The 24,992-nt window shown below is 43.1% G+C and overlaps 2 protein-coding genes across 14 annotated transcripts in view; one reads left to right on the top strand and one right to left on the bottom strand.

Annotated features, from left to right (window-relative positions):
* Positions 1-2,105, bottom strand: part of LOC144682934 (basic immunoglobulin-like variable motif-containing protein) — a 53,943-nt gene extending 51,838 nt beyond the window's left edge. For 3 of the 10 annotated variants that reach the window (XM_078545843.1, XM_078545847.1, XM_078545850.1), the window contains exon 1: positions 1,854-2,103. The gene's annotated coding sequence lies outside the window, so the exon portion shown is untranslated. Of the gene's footprint in view, positions 1-1,451; positions 1,514-1,604 lie in introns of all 10 variants that reach the window. The other 7 variants (XM_078545845.1, XM_078545849.1, XM_078545841.1 and 4 more) reach the window with 5 other exon arrangements.
* A 43-nt stretch (positions 2,106-2,148) lies between these two features.
* Positions 2,149-24,992, top strand: part of poglut2 (protein O-glucosyltransferase 2) — a 124,686-nt gene continuing 101,842 nt past the window's right edge. The window contains exons 1-4 of one of the 4 annotated variants that reach the window (XM_078545854.1): positions 2,158-2,661; positions 6,282-6,487; positions 8,850-8,919; positions 11,724-11,929. In XM_078545854.1, coding sequence (XP_078401980.1) covers positions 11,786-11,929 — 144 coding nt within the window. In that variant the 5' untranslated portion in view covers positions 2,158-2,661; positions 6,282-6,487; positions 8,850-8,919; positions 11,724-11,785. Of the gene's footprint in view, positions 2,662-6,281; positions 6,488-8,849; positions 8,920-11,723; positions 11,930-24,992 lie in introns of all 4 variants that reach the window. The other 3 variants (XM_078545853.1, XM_078545852.1, XM_078545851.1) reach the window with 3 other exon arrangements.

Here is a 24,992-nt window from a genome sequence, read left to right as displayed (position 1 = left end):
ACTATTCCTCCCCATCCTTCTTGACCTGTCCACAGTCTTTGGCACAGTTGACCATGCAATCCTCCTCCAACACCTGTTCTCTGTTATCTAGCTGGGTGGAATCGCCCTTACCCAGTTCCATTCCTTTATACCTAGTCATAGCCAGAAAATCACCTGCAATGGCTTCTCATCCCACTCCCTCACAGTTACCTCAGGAATCCCCCAAGGGTCTATCGTTGGACCCCTCCTTTTCCCAACCACATGCTGACCCTCAATATCATCAGAAAACATTAAGATAAAAGCAAAATACTGTGGATGCTGGAAATCTGAAACAAAAACAGATGAAGAGTCAAACGGACTCGAAACATTAACTGTATTCCTCTCCGCATATGCTGTCAGACCTGCTGAGTTTTTCCAGCTATTTTTGTTTTCATCAGAAAACATGTCAGGTTCCACATGTACACTGACAACACTCAGCTCTACCATATCATCAGCTTGCATGACCCTTCCAATTACTCTGATTTTTTGACATCCAGTATTGAATGAAAATAAATTTCCCTCAATATTGGGAAGACCAAAGCCATTCAGTCCCACCAGAAACTCTGTTCCCTAGATACCAATTCCAACCTCTCCCTGGTAACTGTCAGGAGATTGAACCAGACTGATCACAATTGTGCCACCCCATTTGATCCGGGATTTGAACTTCCAACCCCATATGCTTTCCATCACCATGATCATCTATTTCAATCTCCATAACATCATCCGTCTCCACCCCACCCCTCAACTCATCTGTTGCTGAAATGTTAATCCATGCCTTTATTACTTCTAGACTTAACTATTCCAATGCTTTCCTGGCTGGTCTCTCATCTTTCACCCACCATAAACATGAGCTCATCCAAATTTCTACTGTCCATATCCTAATTCACAGCAAACTCCATTCACCCATCACCGACTTAGATTGGATCTCAGTCTGGCAATATCCATTTGTCAAAATTGTCATCCTTGTTTTCAAATCCCTCTATAGCTTTACTTTCCTATCTCTGTAACTTCCGCTATTCCAACAACCCTTCAAAATCCCTGTCTTCTTCCAATCCTGGTTGCTTTCGCGTCTCCAATTTTCATCATTGTTGGACATGCCTTCATTTGCCGATACTCTAAGCTCTGGAATTCTTTCCTAAACTTCTCTGCCTTTCTAGGTATCGCTGGTCCTTTAAGGCATTCCTTAAAACCTACCCCTTTGACCAAGATTGTGTTCACTTGCCAGAACATCTCATGTAACACGGTGTGAATTTCTGTCTGATAATGCTTCTGTGAAGCATTTTGGGATCTTTAAAGGCACCATATAAAAACAATTCGATATGGTTGTCTCTACTCCGTACTTGCACCTCCTCAGAGGTGGCCGGCTGCCATTAAACCTCCCTCCAGTACAAAAGAACCTGAGATGCACCTCCCGTTATTCCGCTTCTGTTTACCGTGTCCAAGCGGGTGGAGTTGCTGCTTTGACGAACACGGCGGTCGGTCGGTCGTTTACAACCTGTAAAACATGATTAGTTCCGTGATCCGATGTGAGCCCATTGCTGCCGCAGGCTCTGGGGGCTGTAAAATGCCTCTAGATTGAAGGTTACCTGTCCCAGTGGTTTGTTTCGGCTGGCTCCATTCCACCAGCTCCTTCCCCTCACAACCAACTCTTCGACTCGACCATTGCAACTAACCTCAGGGTCAGGGAATAAAACACTCCAGTCATTGCTTACGGTGAGAGTGGGACGCCGATATGAACACAGTGTTTAGGAATATACACTCTACCACCGTATTAATCTTTTTGTATACATTCCTAATGAGTGACCAGCACCTCCCGTTATTCCGCTTCTGTTTACCGTGTCCAAGGGGGTGGAGTTGCTGCTTTGACGAACACGGCGGTCGGTCGGTCGTTTACAAACACTCCCGGAGGCCGGAGTAATCGCCGGGTCTCTCCTCGGCAGTAATGAATTTAGTCCTCACGGCACTAATGTTTGCGCTGTTACATTAATGACATTCGGCGTGCTGACACCGACGGATTTTGAATTTGGGCTCAATCCGGAGCAGCCTGAACCTCCCCACCGCCGCCAACACAAAAAACTGCATTTCCCAGCAGGCGCTGGTCCCTCGCGCATGCGCCTCCGCCTGTGGGTGTCGCTCTGCTGTGTGGGCGCAGGGTTTGTGCGTCATTGAGCGGCTCCCCGATGTGGACATGGTGGAGCTGGGGGAGGGTCAGCTTCGTGTCTTTTGGAGTTTGAACTGATGTAGATATTTTCAGAAGTCAGGTATCAATATGATACTGATGAAAGTTAAAGCCACATAATCGAAATCTAGCGTAGATTAAGGCGTTTCAATCAGGACAAAATGAACAAATATTAATTTAGTCAAACGGAACACCGCTTTTAGTCTAAAACCCTGAAGTTAGGTCAAATAACGTAGAATTATTTTTTCATTTACGCTTACATCATATACGAGATCTTTTTTAACTATGCCAGAAAATTGGTTGCTTTGTACTTTCCTTTTTATTGCAATAATGAACTGTGCAGTTGAAAGTACACCCACAGTAAATCAAACGAGAAGTTTAGTTTGGGGGCCTGGACTGGATGCAAACATAGTTCTTCCAGCTCGATATTTCTATATTCAGGCAGTAGCAGAAGACAATGTCAAGTAAGTAGAGCATGCTTTACATTTTTACTTGTAAAGCAATTTATATTTAGGATGAACAGTGGCAAACTACAAAGAACATTCAATGAAACTTGGGTTTTTGGGCAAAATAACTGCTTTTCCTGCCCATTTTGTCCTTTGAAAATATAAAATCATAATGAAAAATCAAAATATTCTTCCTCAAATGCTACCTAATAATTTAAAATAAAATTATGCTTTTTTCTGGATTTATTCTGATGCAGAATAACTGATGAAGAAATCATTTAAAAAATTTTTTACGTTTTTTATTTACTTCTTCAAAACCTTAGCCTTTATTCCGTTTTCAAGAAGGTGGCAGGTGATCAGTTAAGAGGTATTGTCCACAGATATGTACCAGACTTGTGTAAAGTCAACTTGCTTTTTGATTTTTGCTCTCCCACTGATGAAGTTGCATTTGTTTGACACTGCTCTAATGGAAGTCATCAGGTCTGAAATCAGATAATAGTACCCATGTTCAACATATTACACAGTATGGTTCCATAATCTAGGAGTTGGGGAAAAAGATAAATTATGTTACAGGCTCCACTACAAAAAATACATCAGCACTAATGTACTTTGAAAACAACCATCCTATTTCTTCCTAAATATTTTCATTCAAATAAAGTTTACCATGTGGTTAAGTTGTACATAAGTTAGATATATAATCTTTCTCACCCGCACACCCACACACACCAACCATCCCTAAACTGTGCATGTAAATTCTAGTGTTATACCACTTAATGAAAGTCAAATATTCTATTAATTTTTGAAATAATAGCAATATTAATGTTGCTTGAATATGTGGTTTGAGAAACAAGGGTTTCCAATTCAGAATGTGTATCTAAAAAGGAGTAAACTAAGATGATTGTTTTCACAGTCACCAATATAAAAATTACTATAATCCTGTAAAAGCATTGTTTATAAGTCAAACCGAATATCTTGACTTGCAATAAGACAAACCAGTGTGTGAGTAAGTTAATAATCTTTAGAACTTTTTTTTATTATTCATTCATGGGATGTAGGTGTCACTGGCTATACCAGCATTTATTACCCATCCCTAATTGCCCTTGTTCAGAGTGAATTTAAGAGTCAACCACATTGCTGTGGGTCTGGAGTCACATGTAGGCCAGACCAGATAAGGACAGCAGATTTGTTTCCTAATGGGCATTAGAGAACCAGATGGGTTTTTACAACAATTGCCAATGGTTTCATAGTCATTATCAGACTTTTAATTCCAGATTTTTATTTGATTCAAATTTCACCATCTGCTGTGGTGGGATTCAAACCTGGGTCCCAGGAACATTACCATGGGGTCTCTGGAATACTAGTCCAGTGATAACACCATTACACCACCACCTCACCACTCAGTAAACAGTACATAATTAGCCAAACAATCACGCAGTATGATTTGCAGCCATGATTTATATTACAATAACACCTTTCAGAATGAAGATTGGCTTATTTGAGTGCATTCTTCCAATAATGCTTTAACTAACAGTCTGGGATTAACCCTTGACAAGAGGTAAAAATCCATTTTGAAGTAAATTAAAGTCCACCACTCACTGTAGCAAAGGTTTGAAGTTTTGTTTGTCTTTTGGTGACCAGACATCAAAACAGTTGGAGTCTCCAGATCCAAAATTCCCTTCATGTATATCAGTTTAGGTTCAAATATGGTAGTGGATTTGCAGTTATCCAAGATCCCACAAAAACTCCTGTATTTTACCAAAACTGTTAAAAGTTTGTTCCACACCTAGTGTCTTGCATGACTGAGTAAAGACCTTAATTAGCAAGTCAGACAACCTATTGATGGCGCAGGTTTGTTCTTCAATCTCCTCCATGCTGAGTTCCCTATTTGTGGGAAGGTATCAAGCTGAAACAGGTGTTCTTCATTGGATGAGAGAAAGTAGTCATCCTTGAATGCAAATTTGTACACCTTAAATGGTCTGAGGTGTCAGCTGTGGATCAGTTCATAGCACCCTCGCCTTTGAGTCAGAAGGTTGTGGGTTCATGTCCCACTCCCGGAAAAAAAAAAGTCAAGAACTGTGAATGTACTCAGAGTTACACAGTTGTTGGAAAAGATTTAAATGGTCCATTCTGTCAGTTAAATTGTGGAAACCCAAGAAGAGGATAGGACAGAAAGCTTGGAAAAGCAAAGAAATAAATCTCAGGCTTAAAAATAAATCCAGTAGTTGTATTGAAATGAACTCAACCAAATTCTTGTATTTCTAAACATTTTGTTACTTGGGAGAATGAGTGGTTCAATTCTAGTGAGAAGCGACTGCAGAAACTGAAAACAGTTTATTTGTAAGGCAAGGACAATAATTATAATTAGTAAAGAATAGAACATTAAAGCAAAATTGTCTTTCAATGTCTGGGCACCATCCATATATTTGTCATCATGTTATCTGTGGATTCTCTCCCTTCCCCCACCCCCAATTTTCTCCTTCCTCTTGTAAAGCTGGTGACTCAAGCTAAGGTCCAGTCCCAGCCCTCCAGTGCTTTTTTCAAGTAAAGAAAAAGTTTGCATTTATGTAGTGTCTTTCATGACTTAGGACTTCCTCAAGCACTTTAAAGCCAATAAATTCCTTTCGAAGTGTAGCCACTGTTATAATGTAGGGATCATGCAACAGTCAATTTAAGAACAGCAACGTTCCATAAGCAGCAATCAGATAAATGTCCAATTAAACTGGTTTAGTGGCATTTGTTGAGAGGTGAATATTGGCCAAGACACCAGCAGAATTCCCCTACTATTCAAATGACGAATTAGGATCTTTTATGTCTACCTGAGAGGACAAACTGGCAACACATTGCAACAGTGCAGTGCTCCCTCAGAGCAGTGTTGGAGTGTTAGCCAACATTATATGCTTAAATCCTGGAAGGTGAGGGTGGTATCGTTGAGCCAAAACTGACACCAGATTATTTGTCCTTTTATTTCTGTAGCAGTTAACCAAAAATCTAACTGGATTTGTGCAGTTTTTTGTTATTGGGGAATGATTGCCTTATTGTTTTCTTGTGATTTTAAAATCGATAATTTGTTAACTACTTAGCATTGTTAGAAAAATATTATGATTTGTTCATGTTGGAGTGTTAATAGATGGCATATTCTCATGTTAGGATGCCTAAATTAGATTCTTGCATATACTAATGGCATTATTTTTTCTAATACTACAGTATTGAATATCACTCAATAAACTTTGTATCAATTTCATTGTAATTACTAATCCTATAGTATAGGTATTGCTACACATTAACAGACTGCCATCAGTGTCTGCTATTCCACCTATGCTTTTTTAAAGACTGAAAATGTTGCTGCATGCAGCAAACTTCAAATTATTATTCAAAATGGGAAAAATACGCTGGGGTTGATTACAAATAGTACTGTCATTTTGGAGATTTTAATGAAAAGTTTTTTTAAAAATACCATTCCTTTTAAAGATCAGGAAATTGATATGCTGTTGTGTTTTGAATTTTTTGATTTTTATATTTGTCTTTGTGGCTATTGAAAACCTGTATTGGAATACATACCTCTGTAATGTGTTCTTTCCTATGCATTATTATATACATTTGCATTGTTACTTGCATTAATTGTTCTTCTTTCCCAATAGCTTTACTTCTTCACCAGGTGAAAATCTGTTTACAGTGAACATTTATTCCCCTGGCGAACAATTCACTAGGATTTGGGTACAAGTATTGGACCGGAAGGATGGATCATTCCTTGTCAGATACCGAATGTATTCAAGCTACAGAGGCCTGGTAATTGAAGTTAAATTCCAAGATGAACATGTTGCTCAGTCACCATATGTTTTAAAAGGTACTTGTCATTTTTCTATATAATTACCATGAAACACCACAGTGTGTTTAGTGTGTGCGTGTTGTAATGTGTTGATATACAAATACACTGGGCCAAATCTTGCTGGAGCAAATATCTTGCAGGGTATGCTGTTTGACCTTTTCCTGCGTTTTTAGCTTGAACAGTTTTTGCACAGTAACTTGCTAGAAATGCAAACTGATAATGGCAAGGTGATAACAGCATGACGAGGGCAATGGAACATCTGGAACTTCACTGAACAGCAGGACCAACAGTCTGGCTCCTTAACCAATGCGATTTAAGGGTTCAGAAAAAAAGATAGCTAGGAAAAGTTTTTTAAAAATTTTAAATTGGCATTTTTAAAACTTCTAATAACAATTTACTACATGCTGGAATGAGTTAAACTGTTTAAATTGTTCCCTTTCTGGGCCAGAGATGTTGATTGGCATTGCAAAAGGGTACACATGCTCATAGTCACTGGCCCTGACTTTCTGCAACAAGTTTAGTGGGTAATCAATGTGCAAATCCAGCAAGTTCTTAACAATATTGGGAAGGCTAAGGGTGAGATGCCATTTGTGTGAAGCAAACAACAGAACAGCATGAATCGTTCAGCAAGTTCTGGAGGTTTGCAATTCAAAACATCTCTCCTAAACTCCTGAAATTGCTGGCCAATTTGGGCACCCATGTTAATGCGTGGTATTAACACACCACTATTTTTCCAGCAAGATTCGACACATTGTACTGTGGAAGAACTGCAGCCAAGCTTGTGCTTTTTGACTTCTGTTATGTTCAACTCCTGATCACAGTGGACCACCTCGAGCAAATACTGAATGGAAACCTACGACAGTATTGATTATCACGAAATAAACTTTGTAGTAAATTAGATACTTTCCCAATAAAGGGAGGAGAAAGGTGTAAGTAAGGCACCTTGAGTCATTCTTGCTGCTTGGAGGTGGAACTATTTGCAGATGAATGAGAACGTGTTGTCATGATGTGCTTTAATTTTTTTAAAAACTTTTCCTATCTGTTTATTTTCTCTTCTCTCTTCATCCAGTTTTTATTTCCCTGCCTTTATTTCTCTTTCCAACCTGATTTGACTCCAATTTATCCTCCTACTCTGTCATTTTTCAGTTTCTTTCTAAATCTTTAAATCTCATTGGTTAAGTAGATAGACTGTTGGCCTTGATGTTCACCGAAGGCACAGCTGTCCTGTTGCTCTTACCATTATGTTATTTTACCATATCCCTAAATACCAACTGTATTACAGGAACAGTACTCTGCTGAAGATTTCAATTTATATATTTTTTGCTGATATCTAATTGGTAGATTGCACAGTGCAAGTAACTAATTCATCATATTTGCCAAGTAAAGCACACGGCCCCTTTGAATTGTATTAACTGCAGTTATAAGTATATAATTAGTTATGGTTGATCTCCTGTGGTGTTTTACATGGGAGTCGAGTCCAAGTACAATGTTAAGGTGAAGTAGAGTCAGATAACGTGACAAGGCAACCTGATTTAAACATTCATTGTTTTAAAGCCATGTGTTCTAACCTTATTTTTATAATATATTTTATTGTAAAAGCAAAATGTACAGCAATTTGTGAAGCAGAGTTGGTTGGAGCGTAAGTGTTTCTCTGTGGTCATTATTACTATATACTTATTACTGACAACCGTCTGTCTCAGGAGACGATGGACTGTGCGCAGGGTGTATGTCACTTCTATATTGAACATCATCTGTTCTGGCTGTAGAGGCCGATTTATGAGTGGCAGTTCCTTCTGCAGCTGGCAGAGATGAATAGCATTGGCCCGTGGTTGATTGATGTTTTTTTCCTTACAGCAGGCTCTCTTTTCTGCCATCTGGTCATTTCTTTTGTCCCCTGCATTTTTCCATGCCCTTCCTGAATGCTTGTCTCCAGGCACTCTGGTCAACAGTGAGGACTTCCCCTGCACTGACTCTGATCCTGGTCAACTTAAAGTCCCGCTTGCAGACAGCCTTGTATCACAGACATGGGCGACCTTTAGTCTCATGCCAATAGCAAGCTCGTCATAGAACATACCTTTGGGGGTGCGGCTGTCATCCATTCAGCTCAGATGACCCAGCCAATGGAGTCGCAGCTGACTTAAGAGGGCAAACATACTGGGGATCTCTGCACACTGGTGTACTTTCATATTTAGCACTCTGTCTTGCCAGGAGATGCCCAATATTTGTCTGAGGCAGCAAAGGTGGAAGCTGTTCAGCCACTTTTCTAGGCTTGCATAAGTTGTCCAAGCCTCGCTGTTGTAAATCTGGTACACAAGTAACTTTGTATTTTTGGTTATTTTCCTGCTGGTCAACATTGGACTTGTAAACTTTGACATGGCAGCTGTGGCCTTCGGAATCCTGACGTTGATTTCGGCATCAAGGGATGGGCTGCTGGTAATTGTTGATCCAAGGTATGTGAAGCTTGGTGCGCAGTCTTGCCAAGTTGCAAGTTCTCTGCGGTGCAAGCTGAGGAACTGGGAGAATCAAATTTTAGGTGCTGCAGCACCATAATGAGCAGGCATTTTTAGGAGAAGGATTTATCTATCATACTTTGTGGATCATTAGCTCTTCCCAGTCCAGACAAACTGAAGTATTCTTTGAGTCAAAGCACAAATTTTACACAGTACAAAAACATTCCAGGCATGAAGTAATAAGATGCAAATTTGCACCTACAAACAGTTGTGTAAGTGTACTGCACATGTCAGCTATTCAATTCTAGGGATGCACTGAGTGGAGGGAAAATCAGGTGCACCATCCTAATCAGTCCACAGTTGTATGCTTCCTGGAAGTTGTTCAAGATCCTCGCAGGTAGATAGAGGCTTAAGAGAAGCCAAGGCACAGTAAGCAGTGCTGGAAAAGCAGAAAATGAAGTTTACATATCTTAAGAGGACAGGTAATTCCTAACAGAGAGGAAGAGAAAAAAATCTAGTCATTTAGTTTTGCACATCCTCAAGGTGCTTTCATCACACTTTTTTGTTCTGGCTTAGGGAGAGCAAGCCTTGTGCTGTACTGTCATTTATATAGTCGCACTTTAACCCAGTATAAAGACTAATACATCTTATGGACCTGGCAACACATCCTTATTTGGATGCCCTACACAAATTCTGTAACATCTAGAATCATGGGGTAGAATTTCCCCCCCCGTCGGGGGAGTTGTGCAGGGGCGGGCGCAGGTGGGCGCAGACCCGATCGGCGCCCCCGATCGGGTCCACTCCGCCACTTTATGTGGGCGGGCCTTAATTGCAGCGTGATGCATGCCCGCTCACTGTGCGGGAGGGGGGTGGAGGGTTCCCTTAGCTGGAGTGCGCGCGAAAGAGTGCAGAAATGTCCCTGAGACAGAGGTGCCTCAGGGAGATTAGTTTAAAGCTTCTAAAGTTTAATAAAGGATAAAAAAAAATCTTTACACCATGTCCCCTCATGTGAAATTGTCACATGAGCTGGGACATGTGTACTAATTTTATTTAAAATTTTTCCATGATTTCAAAATCTTTCATGAAACCTCATCCCGCCCATGGATGAGGTACCATGAAAAATGCGAAGGCCGCCTGGGCTCTTCGCCTGCCTGTCAACCTTAAGGTTGGACGGGCAGCTTTCTCAATACGGTTAATTAGTTAATTAATGGCCTTTACAGGCCTTTCACAGTTCGGCAGGCGCGCAGCCAACTCGGCTGTGCACCCGCCAAGCTGAAAATGTAAATGATGCTTGGTGACGTCGGGACGCATGCCCGACGTCACCCCGTGTCATTTTACGCCTTGACGAGCGGGCCCGCCCCCACTCATTGAGCCAGAAATTCTTCCCGTGGAAAATCTTTTCTGCATGTCTTTACATATAGCCCCAGAACATGGTAGGGACCTTGGAGGGACTTCCTTCTTAAAGCAGTAGCAATCTTGCAATATTTCCAGTCTGGTGAGACACATAGGTTACAATGAAATTATTCATTGGTGGTTCCTCGAATGTTGGATAATTTATATCCAACAAAGGGAGAACTGCACATTGATTCCCATCTATCTTGCTCTGTAAATGTGCTGCTGTGAGATGAATCAAAACCAGAATATGAATCATGTCAACTCTCAACTTGTGAACTTGTGATTAAGAGAGAACAGTCAAGACATATTTTTAAAAAGTGTGTTTTAATTTTAAATCTGATGTCATCCAGTTGAATCAGTACATAAACCTGGGAGATTTAGTCCAGTTAACGTATTACTGTATCTTGCATATTTTACTGAATAAATATATACTATCTGTTTTTTTCCATGCATTCACTTTGCTTTCTTAATTTTGTTTTTAATTTTACCCTGCATATAAGATCCTCAGGGGACTTGACAGGGTAGATGCGGCGAGGATGTTTCCTCTTGTGGGAGAATCTAGAACTAGGGGTCACAGTTTAAAAATAAGGAGTCGCCCATTTAAGACAGAGATGAGGAGAAATTTTTTCTTTCAGAAGACCATGAGTCTTTGGAATTCTCTCCCTCAAAGGTGGTGGAACCAGAGTCTTTGAATATTTTTAAGGCAGAGGTAGGTAGATTCTTGATAAGCAAGGAGGTGAAAGGTTATCGGGGGTAGGCGGGGATTTGGAGCTAAGATTACAATTGGATCAGCCACGATCTTATTGAATGGTGGATCAGGCTCGAGGGGCTGAGTGGCCCATTCCTGCTCCTAATTCATATGTTCATAACATCTTCCTGGCAAAAAAAAACCTCTCTTCGATTGGATATTATCCTAGGAAAAGTTTGTTTCTGAGGTTTTGAGGAAAAAAATTGCAAATTCTTTTGGTGCAATCGAATGACTTTCCTTGCGCTCAATTCAGAATGGGGCCAATCAAATCATAGGACCCGGTCAAACCAACAAGAAACAGAGACATGAAAGGACGCAAAATGACATTGAGTGACTTCGCGAAACAGCGATGTGAAATGATGCAAAACAGCGCAGAGCAATGACCCATGACAACAATGTAAAATGACATTAATTCAGAACTGAAGATGTAAATTGGGAATTCTGGCCCTAAAAACTGCGCAACTTACAAAACAGCTTAAAGCGGGGCAACTTAAAGCAGGGGCCTACTGTAATCAAAAACTAAAATAAGATTGCACTCAGAACAAATGCATGGATTAATAGGGGCTTCCTGTTTAATTATTATTTTGGTGAGTTGTGATTTTGTGTTAAGATTTTATTCGGGAAGTTAATGGTAACAATGAATGCATTTTTGTCCTTACAGGCCATGTGTACCATGAGTCCTGTGACTGTCCACAAGATGATGGAACCAAGTGGTACAAGGACATGCACTGTCCTCAGTCTTTTCCACAGATACAGCGAGATTTGGCTCATTTTCCTTTTGTCGATCCAGACAGAATTGCTGTAGAAATTGCAAAAAGATTTGGCCAAAGACAAAGTCTGTGCCATTACACAATAAAAGATAATAAGGTATTTCTGTTTGATTTTGTCTACGGATTTAACAGTAATGCTGAATCTATTCTCATAGAAGGCGTTTCTGAAAGATGTTCCAGATTTTTAGTCAAAACAGTGTTCTTACAATGTATTAATATTGTCCATTGACTGGAAATCTGCATTAGCCCTGAGCTTACGAATAAGGAACAGGAGGCGCCCATTTGGCCCCTCGTGTCTGCTCCGTCATTTAATAAGGTCAAGGCTGATCTCGTAGTAACCTCAAATCTGCATCCCCCCTACTCCCGATAACCCATCACCCCCTTGCTTACCAAGAATCTATCCATTTTTGCCTTAAAAACATTTAGAGACTCTGCTCCCACTGGCTTTTCAGGTAGAGAGTTCCAAAGACTCACGACCCTCTGAGAGAAAAAAATACTTCTCATCTTTGTTTTAAATGGGCAACCCCTTATTTTTAAACAGTGACTCCTATTTTTAGATTCTTCCACAAGAGGAAACATCCTCTCCACATCTACCCTGTCAAGTCCCCTCACGATCTTATATGTTTCAATCAAGTCACCTCTTACTCTTCTAAACTCCAACAGATACAAGCCTAGCCTGTCCAACCTTTCCTCATAAGACAACCCACCCATTCCAGGTATGAGTCTGGTAAACTTTCTCTGAACTGTTTCTCACGCATTTACATCCTTAAATAAGATGACCAATACGGTTTCCAGATGTGGTCTCATTAGTGCTCTATATAACTGAAGCATAACCTCCCTACTTTTGTATTCAATTCCCCTCGCAATAAATGATAACAGTCCATTGGCTTTCCTAATTACTTGCTGTACCTGCGTACTAGCCTTTTGCGATTCATGCACTAAGACACCCAGATCCCTCTGCATCTCAGAGCTCTGCAATCTCTCACCATTTAGATAATGTGCCTCACTTTTATTCTTCCTGCCAAAATGGACAATTTCACATTTTCCCACATTTCCCATTTTCCCACATGCCCACTCATTTAACCTATCTATATCTTTTTGTAGCTTCCTTATGTCCTCTTCACAAATTACTTTCCTGCGTATCTTTGTGTCATCAGCAAATTTGGCAACCATCCCATCCATCCCTTCAACCAAGTCTTTTATATAAATTGTAAACAGTTGAGTTCCCAGCACTGATCCCTGTGGCACACCACCCGTTACATCTTGCCAACCTGAAAAAGACCCATTTATGCCTACTCTCTGCTTCCGGTTAGCCAGCCAGTGTTCTAACCATGCCAATATGTTACCTCCATACCATGAGCTTTTATTTTCTGCAATAATCTTTGATATGGCTCTTTATCAAATGCCTTCTGGAAATCTAAGTACAGTACATCCACTGGCTCCCCTTTATCCACAGCACATGTTACTTCCTCAAATAACTATAATAAGTTGAATATGCCGAGAGTAACATGAAGTCAGCTTCCATTCTTTTTAATGTGATCATTATTATGCAAAAAATTGTACTATTAATTCATTTTAGTCAGCAGATGAATGGAACTTGCTGTTTGTAAGATTTTCCCTTCCCCATTTAATTGCTATAAGCTTTTGCACTGGAAATTACTGTAATTTAGAGTTAGCCAATCTACAGGGTACCTGGGGCCTGCGTGAACAGGACAAACAAATGTGTCTCTCCTTTACCAATCAGGTTGAAGTGTTGTTAATTAATAGCGGAGTCTGAAGCAGAAAGTGCAAGTTTGCATATTGAATTCAATGTCAGATCAGATCTAGAAAACAAAGTAAAAGAAGATTGATTAAAAGAGAAAAAAGATTTGGAAAGGAAGTATTTCTAAAAAATATAGTTATAATATTTTTAAATAATTATTAACAACAATTGAAGTCTGAAGGAATAAAATTTCACACTTGTCATTGTTAATTTTCAGTGCCAGAGAGATTTTTTCATAGTAATTAAAACTCACCATGTCATTAAAATGAGGACAGACAAAAATACACAATCTCTTTCTTTCTGTGGTGAAGTTGAGCCCACATCTATGATGTGTAATTACAGGAACTTCACACTGTTCAATACATTTGAACCGAGAGCCAGACGGCAAGATGCTATTTACACACAGCTTTTGGGGGAGTAGGGCATCTTGGATAGCAACTTCTGGATTTTCACTTTAATTGTGTATCTGCACTTGCCTGAAGTTGCTGTCTAATTTGTGTATATTCAATAATGAGCACCGTTATCCTCACTCTTTTATTGACAGTAAATTCTTGCCCATTAAGTTTTGTTCTGCAAAAGCATAGAAATGATTATAGAAATGAAGTGATTTGACTCATTGGACTGCAGAAACATGGGTTTGGTACCACTATTGATAAGGTTAATCACATAAATGATCACAAATTAATATTTAACTAAAATAAGTTTGTGTTATATATAAACTGCCATGACAGTTTCTTTCATTCTGGATAATGTTTATTACACAGGTAAATCTTACAGTTATTTTGTAGAGGTGGTTTGACCAATCTTTATCTTTCAATCAACATCATATAAACTGATTATCTGGTCATCATCACATTGCTATTTGTGGGAGCTTGCTGCGTGCAAATTGACTGCTGTATTTCCTACATTGCCATCTGATGGTTGTGAAAGGTGCTATATAAATGCACATCTGACTTTTTACTTATATGTTGAGATGAAAATATCAAATTTTTAAATCCACATTCTCACCCTGAATACCATATGATTCTTTCTTGGTTGAATGTTGACTTTTTATGCACTCTTCCTACCATCTGCTTTGAGCTTGGCCACAGCCCTCACACCTTTCTATGTCTGTTGTTCACGCCTTCAGCTCTGCCTGCTCCTCTCACTCTTCTGATTCAGTGCCCTCTCAGCTTTGACAGGTAGAGCCACATAAATCCACAGCTCTACACTTTGAGGTTGTCTGAAGCTGTTCAGATCCTTATTTCCACTCTCCTCCTAATTTCTATTCAAGGAATAGAACAACCCACCTGCAACACCAAGCTTGGGCCTAGAAAGGTCACCTGGAGAGACAGCCCAATGCTGGCGGGCCTGTGCCTCACCCACATTCCAAGCTGGGGATCGCCATGAGAAATAGTAAATGCAGAATAATTGTCTCAAAGATTGTATATATGGATACATTAATTATCTGAGTGGAATAATTTATTACTTGTGATGGACTGTAAATTGAATAATTTATTATCCGCCAAGTGTAAATACAGTTACTTTTCTCAAACTCAACAAGCATTAGATGTCATTCAGAGTTACTTTGTTGATTATATTCTGGAATTCAATTCTCTAGAGCATGAGTTACAAATGAGACTTTCTTCTATGTTACTGGGGGTACAGATAAAAGGAGGTCGATTAGAAAAAGAAAAGTAATTTCAAAGAATGCTCAGGTATAGAAATTAACAAGAAAAAGGTATAAAATGCGGCAAAAGAGCAGTGGGGCAGAAACAGAAAATTTAAAGCACAGGGAAGAATATGCAATGTATCGTAATTTAAAGCCCAACATCTAGCTGTATCTGCAGTGCAAAGGAATATCTCATAACCCTTGTAAGTGTTGACATGTGTAGTATCCATCTTAGTTTCTCACATAATAAACACCCTAAAACGTTAAATAATTGAGAACAAAATCTATAGTGTTATAGCATGGTTTGTGTTTGAAACCAGCTTGATAATTTTACTCTCCACAAGCTTAACCTTCTCTCAAGCCTGGTGTAAATTCTGCTATATTCAGAGGAAGTGTCATGCTGGCAAATGCCATAGATAGTGGCAGCAACCACTTGTGCACCCATAAACTTGAACAACCAATACTCCTGCATTGCAGAGAAGACTTTGGGCGGAATCGTCCCAGATTTGCAATAAGTGCAGTAGCGGGCAGGTGAAACGATGTTTTACCTGCCAGCCGCAATGGCGGCTTTTCACGCCTTTTCGCCTCAAACCCGCCTCATTAATTATGCATTCCCAGGAAACATGCCATTTCCATGGTGAGAGGGGTCTCTTTCTCCCGCTACACCATCACCTCACTGCTTCATCACACTGGGGGCCATTTTTAAAGCCCAGCCATGCGCACATCTCAAATGCTTCCAATCCACGACAACTGCAAAGAAGAAAGGATGGCCCCAAAAGGCAAAAAGACTGCAGCTCCCAGGTTTGATGCTGCACCCCTCCAGCACCTTTTGGACATAGTGGAGGCTCGTCGTGATGTCCTTTACCCCTGCTCTGGCCGCAGAATGGGCAGCAACATCATTGATCCAGCTTGGGAGGCGGTGGTCAGTGCCAATGCCCTGCAAAAACGGACGGCCACCCAGTGCCAAAAAAGGATGAGTGGTCTCATCCGTTCCGCCAAGGCAATTCACTCTTCTCATCACTCTCAACTCTTGCACTCACAAACCCATCACCCAGCCACAGGGATCTCACACCTCAAGGCACAACACCACTAACTCTCTCACATCTCCATCATGTTCTGAAACTGTTCAGATCCCTATTTCCACTCTCCCCCTAATTTCTATTCAAGGAATAGAACAACCCACCTGCTTATCGCAACGCTCTCGAGCTTGTGTCCTCCTGCCCATGTTTCCACTCATAACACAACCATTCCACGCTGCGCCATGTGTCCTGCTCACACTCTCTCCATCTGTTTTAATGCAGGAGAAGCCTGCTCACATCATCAGGGAGAGGTCCCAGACCGGAAGGTGGAATGGTCCACATTAGGCCCCTCATTCACTTTGAAGAGTGTGCCATTGCACTGACTGCTGAGGCCTGTGGTGACGGCGAATTGGGCGGTGAACACTTTCGTGAGGATCCTGCACCACATCATCCCTCTCTCAATGCAAATGTGGGTGCTCTCCCTCCTGCTTTTGACTCTAATGCCATGTATTATTTATCTCTACTTTGGTTCATAGGGAGCCCTGCCAAGTGACCGACACCTGCAGCCAGCCATTCCCTCAGCTCCATCCACGTCCTCACCTCCAGCCAAGAGGACACCTCCTACATTGAAGAGTTGGAAATAAACAGCTGGAAGACCCATCACAGCGCTTACCCACACCCTGCACCAGCACAGAGACACACACCTTGGTGGGACCTAGATCTAGAGCAGACTCGGGTTCACAATCTGGTGGTCACAGCACGGACACATGTCTGCAGCAGCAGGGGGCAGGTTTGTGCGAGATCGCTGGCACGTGGACCACTAGGGATCAGGCATCTGTGAGTCTGAGTCAGATGATGAGCCTCTAGATTTGGCCTTCCAACTCATCCTGGAGAATCAGCAGAAGGCGTGGGAGCATCACAGAGAGCTGTCGGAAGCCCTCAACAGAGTGGCAAGTGAGTTGAAGGAGTACGTCTGCCTGCTCTCTGATGAAGTGGTGCCCACATGTGCGTGTATAGAGTCCTCCATGGGGAGGATGGCAGATGCCATGGAGACCCTGGTCCAGTAGAACGCCGAGATGTGTGCAGACCTATGCTCCATCACGGGAGTCATGGGTGAGTTCCTGCAGTGACAACGTGAGAGGGAAACTGGGCACCTCGACATCCCTCCAGGCGCTCCTTCCTCTCAAGGAGTCAGGTTGGGGAACCCAAAGGGAGGAGGAGTGGCAGCTGGGTCATCCACTCAGAAATCTCAGAGGCTGAACACTCCCTCTGAGTCCCTTTTGCCTGTGAGCCCCTCAACCTCATCCTTTGTCACTGCAGAGGGAGCAGCTGGCCAATGAGTGATTCTGGAGGGAGAAGTGTGTGTGTGGCAGGGCCTTTCGGAGCCTCATGCAAGCACTCTCCCATGCATGCGGATCCTTCATGTATTATACTCACGTCAATGTCCTGAGCATTTTCAATGCTGCCTGCCAGGGTTTGCTTTTAGTTGTCCATCTGCGCTGACCTGCATCTCTGCCTACTCAATGGACTCCCACGCAGCACCTGATCTCACCCACCACAACTGTTCTTTCACTTTCGATTTGGACAGCATGGTCTGGATTCGGTTTTTCATGTGCACCTCCATCTTTTCCCCTCCCCCAGTCACCCATTTCCTTTCCCCAATCACAGTTGACCCCCTTGGCATCACCTTCCACCTCCCCTCCGTGACCTGCCAATCACAGCCCTTTTCCTTTGGGGATGCCCAGGTGAACATGCACATTCTCTTCCTTCCCGAAAATCACACCCTCATCTATATTCACCTCCCCAACCACCTCCTTCCCATCCCCAGGGTCTGTGACTGCCCCCGAGTCCCCACCCTCACTGTCCCTTCAACCACTACCGCCTAACCCTCACCCTCCTACCCTACTGCTTCACTCTGCCCTCGGTCATTCTCATCATATCACGTCCACCCTCAGCTCGCTCCCCAGGACACAGTTTTGGACCCATCAGACCCCCTCCTTCGCACATTCACCTGGACATCGCCCCCCAGCACCCCCAACCATTCTCCCCACCAGAACCCCTTCCCTGCTCCGAACTCTCCCCCCCCACCACCCCAGATCTCCTTCCCCCCTGCCCCTGCTTAGCCCCTCCCCTTTCCTGACTCCCTCAGACACCCTTAGTCCTACCCCGCCGACTCTTTCCTTCAGCCTTACCTCTTCCTCCAGTCTCACTTCTTTCCCCAGCCTTACCCCTTCCCCCTTCCCAACTCCTTCCTCCATGCTTTCTCCCTCCCCACTCCACACTCCTTCCCCTCCCCGCACTTCCTCCTCTCTCTGCACTCCTTCCTCCCCCCAGACTCCCTCCCCTCTCCGCACTCCTTCCCCACTCTGAACTCCTTCCCTTATACCTTCCACTCCTCTTACACCTACCTCCCCAGTATCCCTCTTCCCCCCGTTATCCCCTCCTCCCCCCAATACTCCCTCCCCCCCACAAGCTCGCCCCCCTAACACCTTCATTCCCCCCCTTCAAACCTCATCCCTCTGACATCTTCATTCCCCCTGCCAACCCCACCCCTCCAACATTTCTTCCTCTCCCAGTCAATCCTAGACCTTCCTCTCCCACCCCCATCAACCATCATCCATTGACTTTGTGAGCTTGCTTTGCAGCAGAGCCATGTCCATGAGAATCCACCCAGCATGCCATGGACGTTCCCATTGCTGTCGGGCTCCAGCATCCTCAGCTCCTCGGATTTCCGCGATGTGAGAAAGTCCCTGGTGTTAAGTCGTGACTTTTGCGCGTCAGTTGTCAAGACATGTTCCGCACCAGCGTGTTTTCCAGCCGACGTGGGCAGACGACCCAGCGGTGGGGGGGATAGTCCAGTGGGCTGGCCTTATAATGAAATGGCGATGTATTACAATGAGGTTCCCGATGTCTGATGGCGGGAAATGCGGTCCGTCATCGGCGGGCGGAATGGACGATCATAATCTGGCTTCACGCTATCGTGAAACCGATTTTTGGTCTTCTCTCTTTTTGTCCGCTCACACCACCAAACACATCCGATGCCAGCGGGCATGGAAAATCCTGGCTTTTGTGTTGTATTTAAAAATACAAAGCAATATTGTATGCGGAACTCAGAAGCTAAGTGATCCAGACGGAACCCACTTTGTATATTTAGATCTTATGTTTTAATTACAGTTTTATGATTCTCTGATTATGGAGTCATACCTAGCACAAAGGATGATGGTTGTGGTTGTTGGAAGTTAGTCATTTCAGCTCCAAGGCATCACTGCTGGAATTCCTCAGGGTAGTGTCCTCTGCCCAACCATCTTCAGCTGCTTCATCAATGACCTACCTTCCAACATAAGATCAGAAGTGGGGATGTTTGCTGATAATTGCACAATGTTCAGCACCACTCATGACTCCTCAGATACTGAAGCAGTCTGGGCCCAAATCCTGCAAGACCTGGACAATCCACTCGCGCCACACAAGTGTCAGGCAATGACCATCACAAACAAAAGAGAACCCAACCATCGCCCCTTGATGTTCAATGGCATTACTATCACTGAATTCCCCCATTATCAACATCCTGAGGGGTTACCATTGACCAGAAACTGAACTGGACTAGCCGTAAATATACTGTGGCTACAAGAACAGGTCAGAGGCTAGGAATCGTGCAACGAGTAACTCACCTCCTGACTCCCCAAAGCTTGCCCACCATCTACAAGGCACAGGTCAGGAGTGTGATGGAATAGTCTCCACTTGCCTGGATGAGTGCAGCTCCCACAACACTCAAGAAACTTGACACCGTCCAGGACAAAGCAGCCCACTTGATTGGCACCACATCCACAAACATTCACTCCTTCCACCACCGATGCATAGTAGCAGCAGTGTGTACCATCTACAAGATGCACTGCAGGAATTTACCAAGGCTCCTTCGACAGCACCTTCCAAACCCACGACCACTACCACCTAGACAGACAAGGGCAGCAGATGGATGGGAACACCACCACCTGTAAGTTGCCGTCCAAGCCACTCACCATCCTGACTTGGAAATATATCGCCGTTCCTTCACTGTCACTGGGTCAAAATCCTGAAATTCACTTCCTGACAGCACTGTGGGTATACCTACACCACATGGACTGCAGCAATTCAACCACCCCCCTTCTCAAGGGCAAATAGGGTTGGGTAAAAATGCTGGCCCAGCCAGCGAAGCCCATATCCCCTGAATGAATTTTTAAAAACTGAATCAAAATGTGTGGATATATGATATTTCTATCACATTTCAGATGTCACAGACTGCCTATTGTAAGGTGTAGAAGTGTAAAAATAATAGTTCGAATATGTAGAAGAGCCCTCCAGTAAAGAAAATACCTGAATTACAAAATTGGGAGGATTTTTATTGACACTTCTACAATTTGTTTTTCATTCATGGGATATGGGGGTCGCTGGCTGGGCCAGCATTTATTGCCAATCCCTAGTTGCCCTTGGGAAGGTGATGGTGAGCTGCCTTTATAATTGCTGCTGTCCATATGGTGTAGGTACACCCACAGTGCTGTTAGGGAGTTCCAGGATTTTGACCCAGCGACAATGAAGGAACAGCGATATATTTCCAAGTCAGGATGGTGAGTGGCCTGGAGGAGAGCTTCAAGATGGTGGTGTTCCCAGATGTCTGCTGCCCTTGCCCTTCTAGATGGTAGCGGTTGTGGGTTTGGAAGGTGCTGCCTAAGGAGCCTTGGTGAGTTCCTGTAGTGCATCTTGCAGATGGTACACACTGCTGCCACTGTGCATCGGTGGTGCAGAGAGTGAATATTTATGGATAGGGTACCAATTAAGTGGGCTGCTTTGCCCTGGATGGTGTCAAGCTTCTTGAGTGTTGTTGGAACTGCACTCATCCAGGCAAGTGGAGTGTATTCCATCACACTCCTGACTTGTGTCTTGTAGATGGTGGACAGGCTTTGAGAAGTCAGGAGGTGAGTTACTCGCTGCAGGATTCCTAGTCTCTGACCTGCTCTTGTAGCCACAGTATTTATACGGCTAGTCCAGCTCAGTTTCAGGTCAATGGTAACCCCCCCCAGGATGTTGATAGTGGGGGTTTCAGCGATAGTTTTGCCATTGAATGTCAAAGGGTGATGGTTAGGTTTTCTCATGTTGGTGATGGTCATTGCCTGGCTCTTGAGTGGCATGAATGTTACTTGCCACTTGTTAGCCCAAACCTGCACATTGTCCATGTTTTGTTGCATTTGGACATGGACTGCTTTAGTATCTGAGGAATCGCAAATGGTGCTGAACATTGTGCAATCATCAGTGAACATCCCCACGTCTGACCTTAGGATGGAAGGAAGGTCATTGATGAAGCAGCTGAAGATGGTTGGGCCTAGGACAAAGCCAAGGTTCCCATCTTCAGTTTCAATAGCATTTGACCTTTGAATAAACAGTTAAACTCAGATTTTCCTTCCTTAATAGCAGTGAATGCTGAGAAATTTGCTGGTATTGAGGTCCTCAACTCCTGGTGAGCTCAATTACTCTGAAATGTGGATGTTGTGACGCGCCTGAGCGGTTTCCGGATGCTGATGGTCTTGCTGTTCCGATTCCTAAAGCACCAGGGACTATTACTTCAAAAACTTTGCCTGTTTGCCCTCAACTTGCATGGGTTTTTCTCTGCAAAGAGTTAGGACTGATAATCACAGGTGTAAATGCTTATGTTCCCATCCACAAAATAAATAGATAGTTGCTGATTGTGAATAAAAATGATTTTCATGATATCTTGCTGGCCTCCCCGCCCCCCACCATCCCTGGCTCCTCCAATTCCACCCCCACCCCACCCCAAACAGACCAATGTTGGCTCCACTTCAGCTCCTCAGCCCCATCAAAGTCGGAAGCAGCATGACGGAGGGGAAGGTAATTTTTTTTCCATCAAGTGTTGCTTCTGACATTGGCAGGACTGAGGAGCCGATGCGGGGAGGGGGTGGGGGTGGAGTGGTGTGTGGAAGTAGAGTGGGTGGAACCAGGGGAGATGGAGTTGGGACCAGCTGGTGGTGGGTGGGAGGCGGGAGAATACAGAGGTGCAGGGTTGTGGTGGGGGGAGGGATAGAGAAGCCAGAGGTTGGGGGTGGGTGGGCCTTTATCAAAGAGGAGCCACATGACATTAATGCCCAAGGGGAATGTGCTGCCAAACTTTTAAAAATTATTACAAAATTATAGAACAGTTTTAAGAAGTATCCTAACTGTTTGAAAGTATTAAAAATCATTAAAAAACATACCTGTCCTTGAACTGAAGACTGTCTTCAAGGGATGTGTCTTCAGCTCATGCTCTGTAAAGGGGGCATGGCTTCGCTGGCAATACGCCATGCTGGAAGCCCTCACTGCTTGTCCTGATGGTAGACCCTGCTGCATGAAGAAGAGGAAATTTTCACTGCAGCTTATGGAGAAGATAAGTATGGAATGTTTTGGACAGTGAGCAGTGAATGTTATGACTTTGTCACTGGGAGGAAAATCTGGGCCTTAGTCTTTACTCAACATCAATTACACTTTGAAGCATTAAAAGAATGCACATCTTTGGCAGCAGTATAATACATAATGTTTTATGATTTTGGTGGACCCACTGTACTTTGCCCGTACTTATTGTTCCTATTTCAGTCTTCCTGCATTAACAGGTGTTTTTCTTCTTGTCTGTGTCCCCACATTTTCTCACTTATTTTTGTGTGGGCCTCTCAAATGGCATTTCACCTTCTTAAACTATTTTGTCTCTGTGATGGGAGCACAGTGGGCTGGGAAGGACATGCCATTTTAGAATAAAAAGTGGTTGAGAAATTGGAAAAATAACACATGGGAGAAATATGAGACAGAGGAAGATGGGTTTAGAGTGCATGTATGTAAATGCTTGGAGCATGGTAAATAAGTTTGGTGAGCAGCAGGTATTAGTAGCTGGGACTGTGACAGCAGGTATAAGTAGCTGGGACTGTGACAGCAGGTATAAGTAGCTGGGACTGTGACAGGCTTAAGCAAGGAGTGAAAGGGGCACCAATTCCTGGCTGCATTCAGGAAAGAGAAGAAGGAAGAAATGGTGAGGATGGTGGTGGGGTTAGGTGTGCAGTTGACAGCACTGAAATTTCCCAGTGGCATGAATGACAGCAGCTTGACTGCCAGCTAACTGGAGGCAGGCAGTCAATTTAGACAATTAAAGGCCTAATTAAAGGTCGTTTTCCCAAGCAGCTGCATTTTGCTAGCATGAAAAAGTGCTATATAATCTTTTCCATCTACCCAAACAGGCACATAAGACATTGATTTAATGTCTCATTAGGAACAGCACCTCCAACAGTGCAGTGTTCCCTCAGTATTGCACTGAGTGTCAGTCTTAATTTTTGTGCTCAAGCCCTAGAGTGAGACTTGAACCTAGAGCCTTACGACTCAAAGGTGAGAGTACTACCAAATGTCAGCTGGAAGGAGCCGACCTCCCTGCAGCTTCCCAGTGGGAGAGACCTTTGGCACCAAAGGCGCTATGGCCACGGAAGGGACCCAATGCTCCACTTGAGGGCTTTCTCCTCCAATTGCCAGGACTTGCCTGCTTGATTCCTGTTATGACCACAGCCGATGTTAATTGCTGCTCAACCAAATCCCAGAGGGAAACTTGGCTTACAGGCTATACACTTCTTTTCATATTCTGAAAATGAGAAGAAAATGTACTGATCTCAGCAGCAAGAAGTCCAGTAACACTTTTGGGATTTTAAAAATTAGAAGCAAAAGTTTTATTAACAAGAATAAAAGAAAACTTAAGCACACAAGATTACAGTAGCACAATTAAAGTTAGTCTTACAAAACATTCCTGTGAAAGACTCCCTACTTGGTCAGACCCACAAGTAAACACCTTCCAGACAACACTCCCTTATAGATGTTTGACTATAAAAATTCAGTAATATTACCCAAGCAAACTGCTGTAGCTTTAATAGGGGCATAAACTCTTAAACTCTCTCGCACTCTACTATGGAAATTGAAAACTTCAGAACAAGACTGCTTGTTGTAGCCCAAGACTTTTCTGGCTTGACTGAATGGCTAATTCAAACTGCAACTTCTCCCAGCCTAGAGCTGTTTCCAAGAGATCTTCCTCACACAGCCAACAGCCCTCAGCTATAGCTAACAGCTACCAGCTCCAGCTACCTTAAGCTTTCCACAGTAACTCTAAAATACCTTTCCCCCCCCTTCATCTCAGGTTCCATTGTTCTCACACCTCTTTGAACTCAAATCCTTCCAAACATAAAATCTTTAATGTTTCTATTTTGCCTCTGCTTTCAGGTCAATAAAATGTAATATATTCCATGTTTACCCATGGAACTCCTGCAAGATGCAAACATGTTTATTACTACCTCTGACTTCCCTTTGATATTCAAACAAACTAAAACTGCAAATGTTGGATCCAACCTATTCACTTATACCTCAAACCTAACGCCTCTATCCTTTCATGTTTTAAACCTCCCAGACAATCTGTTTTCTAGCAACTTTTATACACACACACGGATACACAGCCTTATTCAGAGAATATCACAATATTCTCCAAAAATATTTTTTTAAATAACATCCATTCTCACACTCAGGCAAAAGAAACAACTCTGCCACTTCTATGGGGGAGCAGTGAGGGGTGGGGGTGGGGATCAGCGAAGGGGTCTGGAGAGGGGCATCAAGAGGGGTGCATTGAGGGGGTCAGGAGGGGAGCGATGAGAGGGGAGCAGCAAGATCGTCAAGAGGGGAGCAGCGA

Source organism: Cetorhinus maximus, chromosome 7 (genome assembly GCF_964194155.1).
Source record: "Cetorhinus maximus chromosome 7, sCetMax3.hap1.1, whole genome shotgun sequence".
NCBI lineage: Eukaryota > Metazoa > Chordata > Chondrichthyes > Lamniformes > Cetorhinidae > Cetorhinus > Cetorhinus maximus.
The sequence above is the reverse complement of the archived record's forward strand: the minus strand, read 5'-3'. Positions and strand labels throughout refer to the sequence as shown.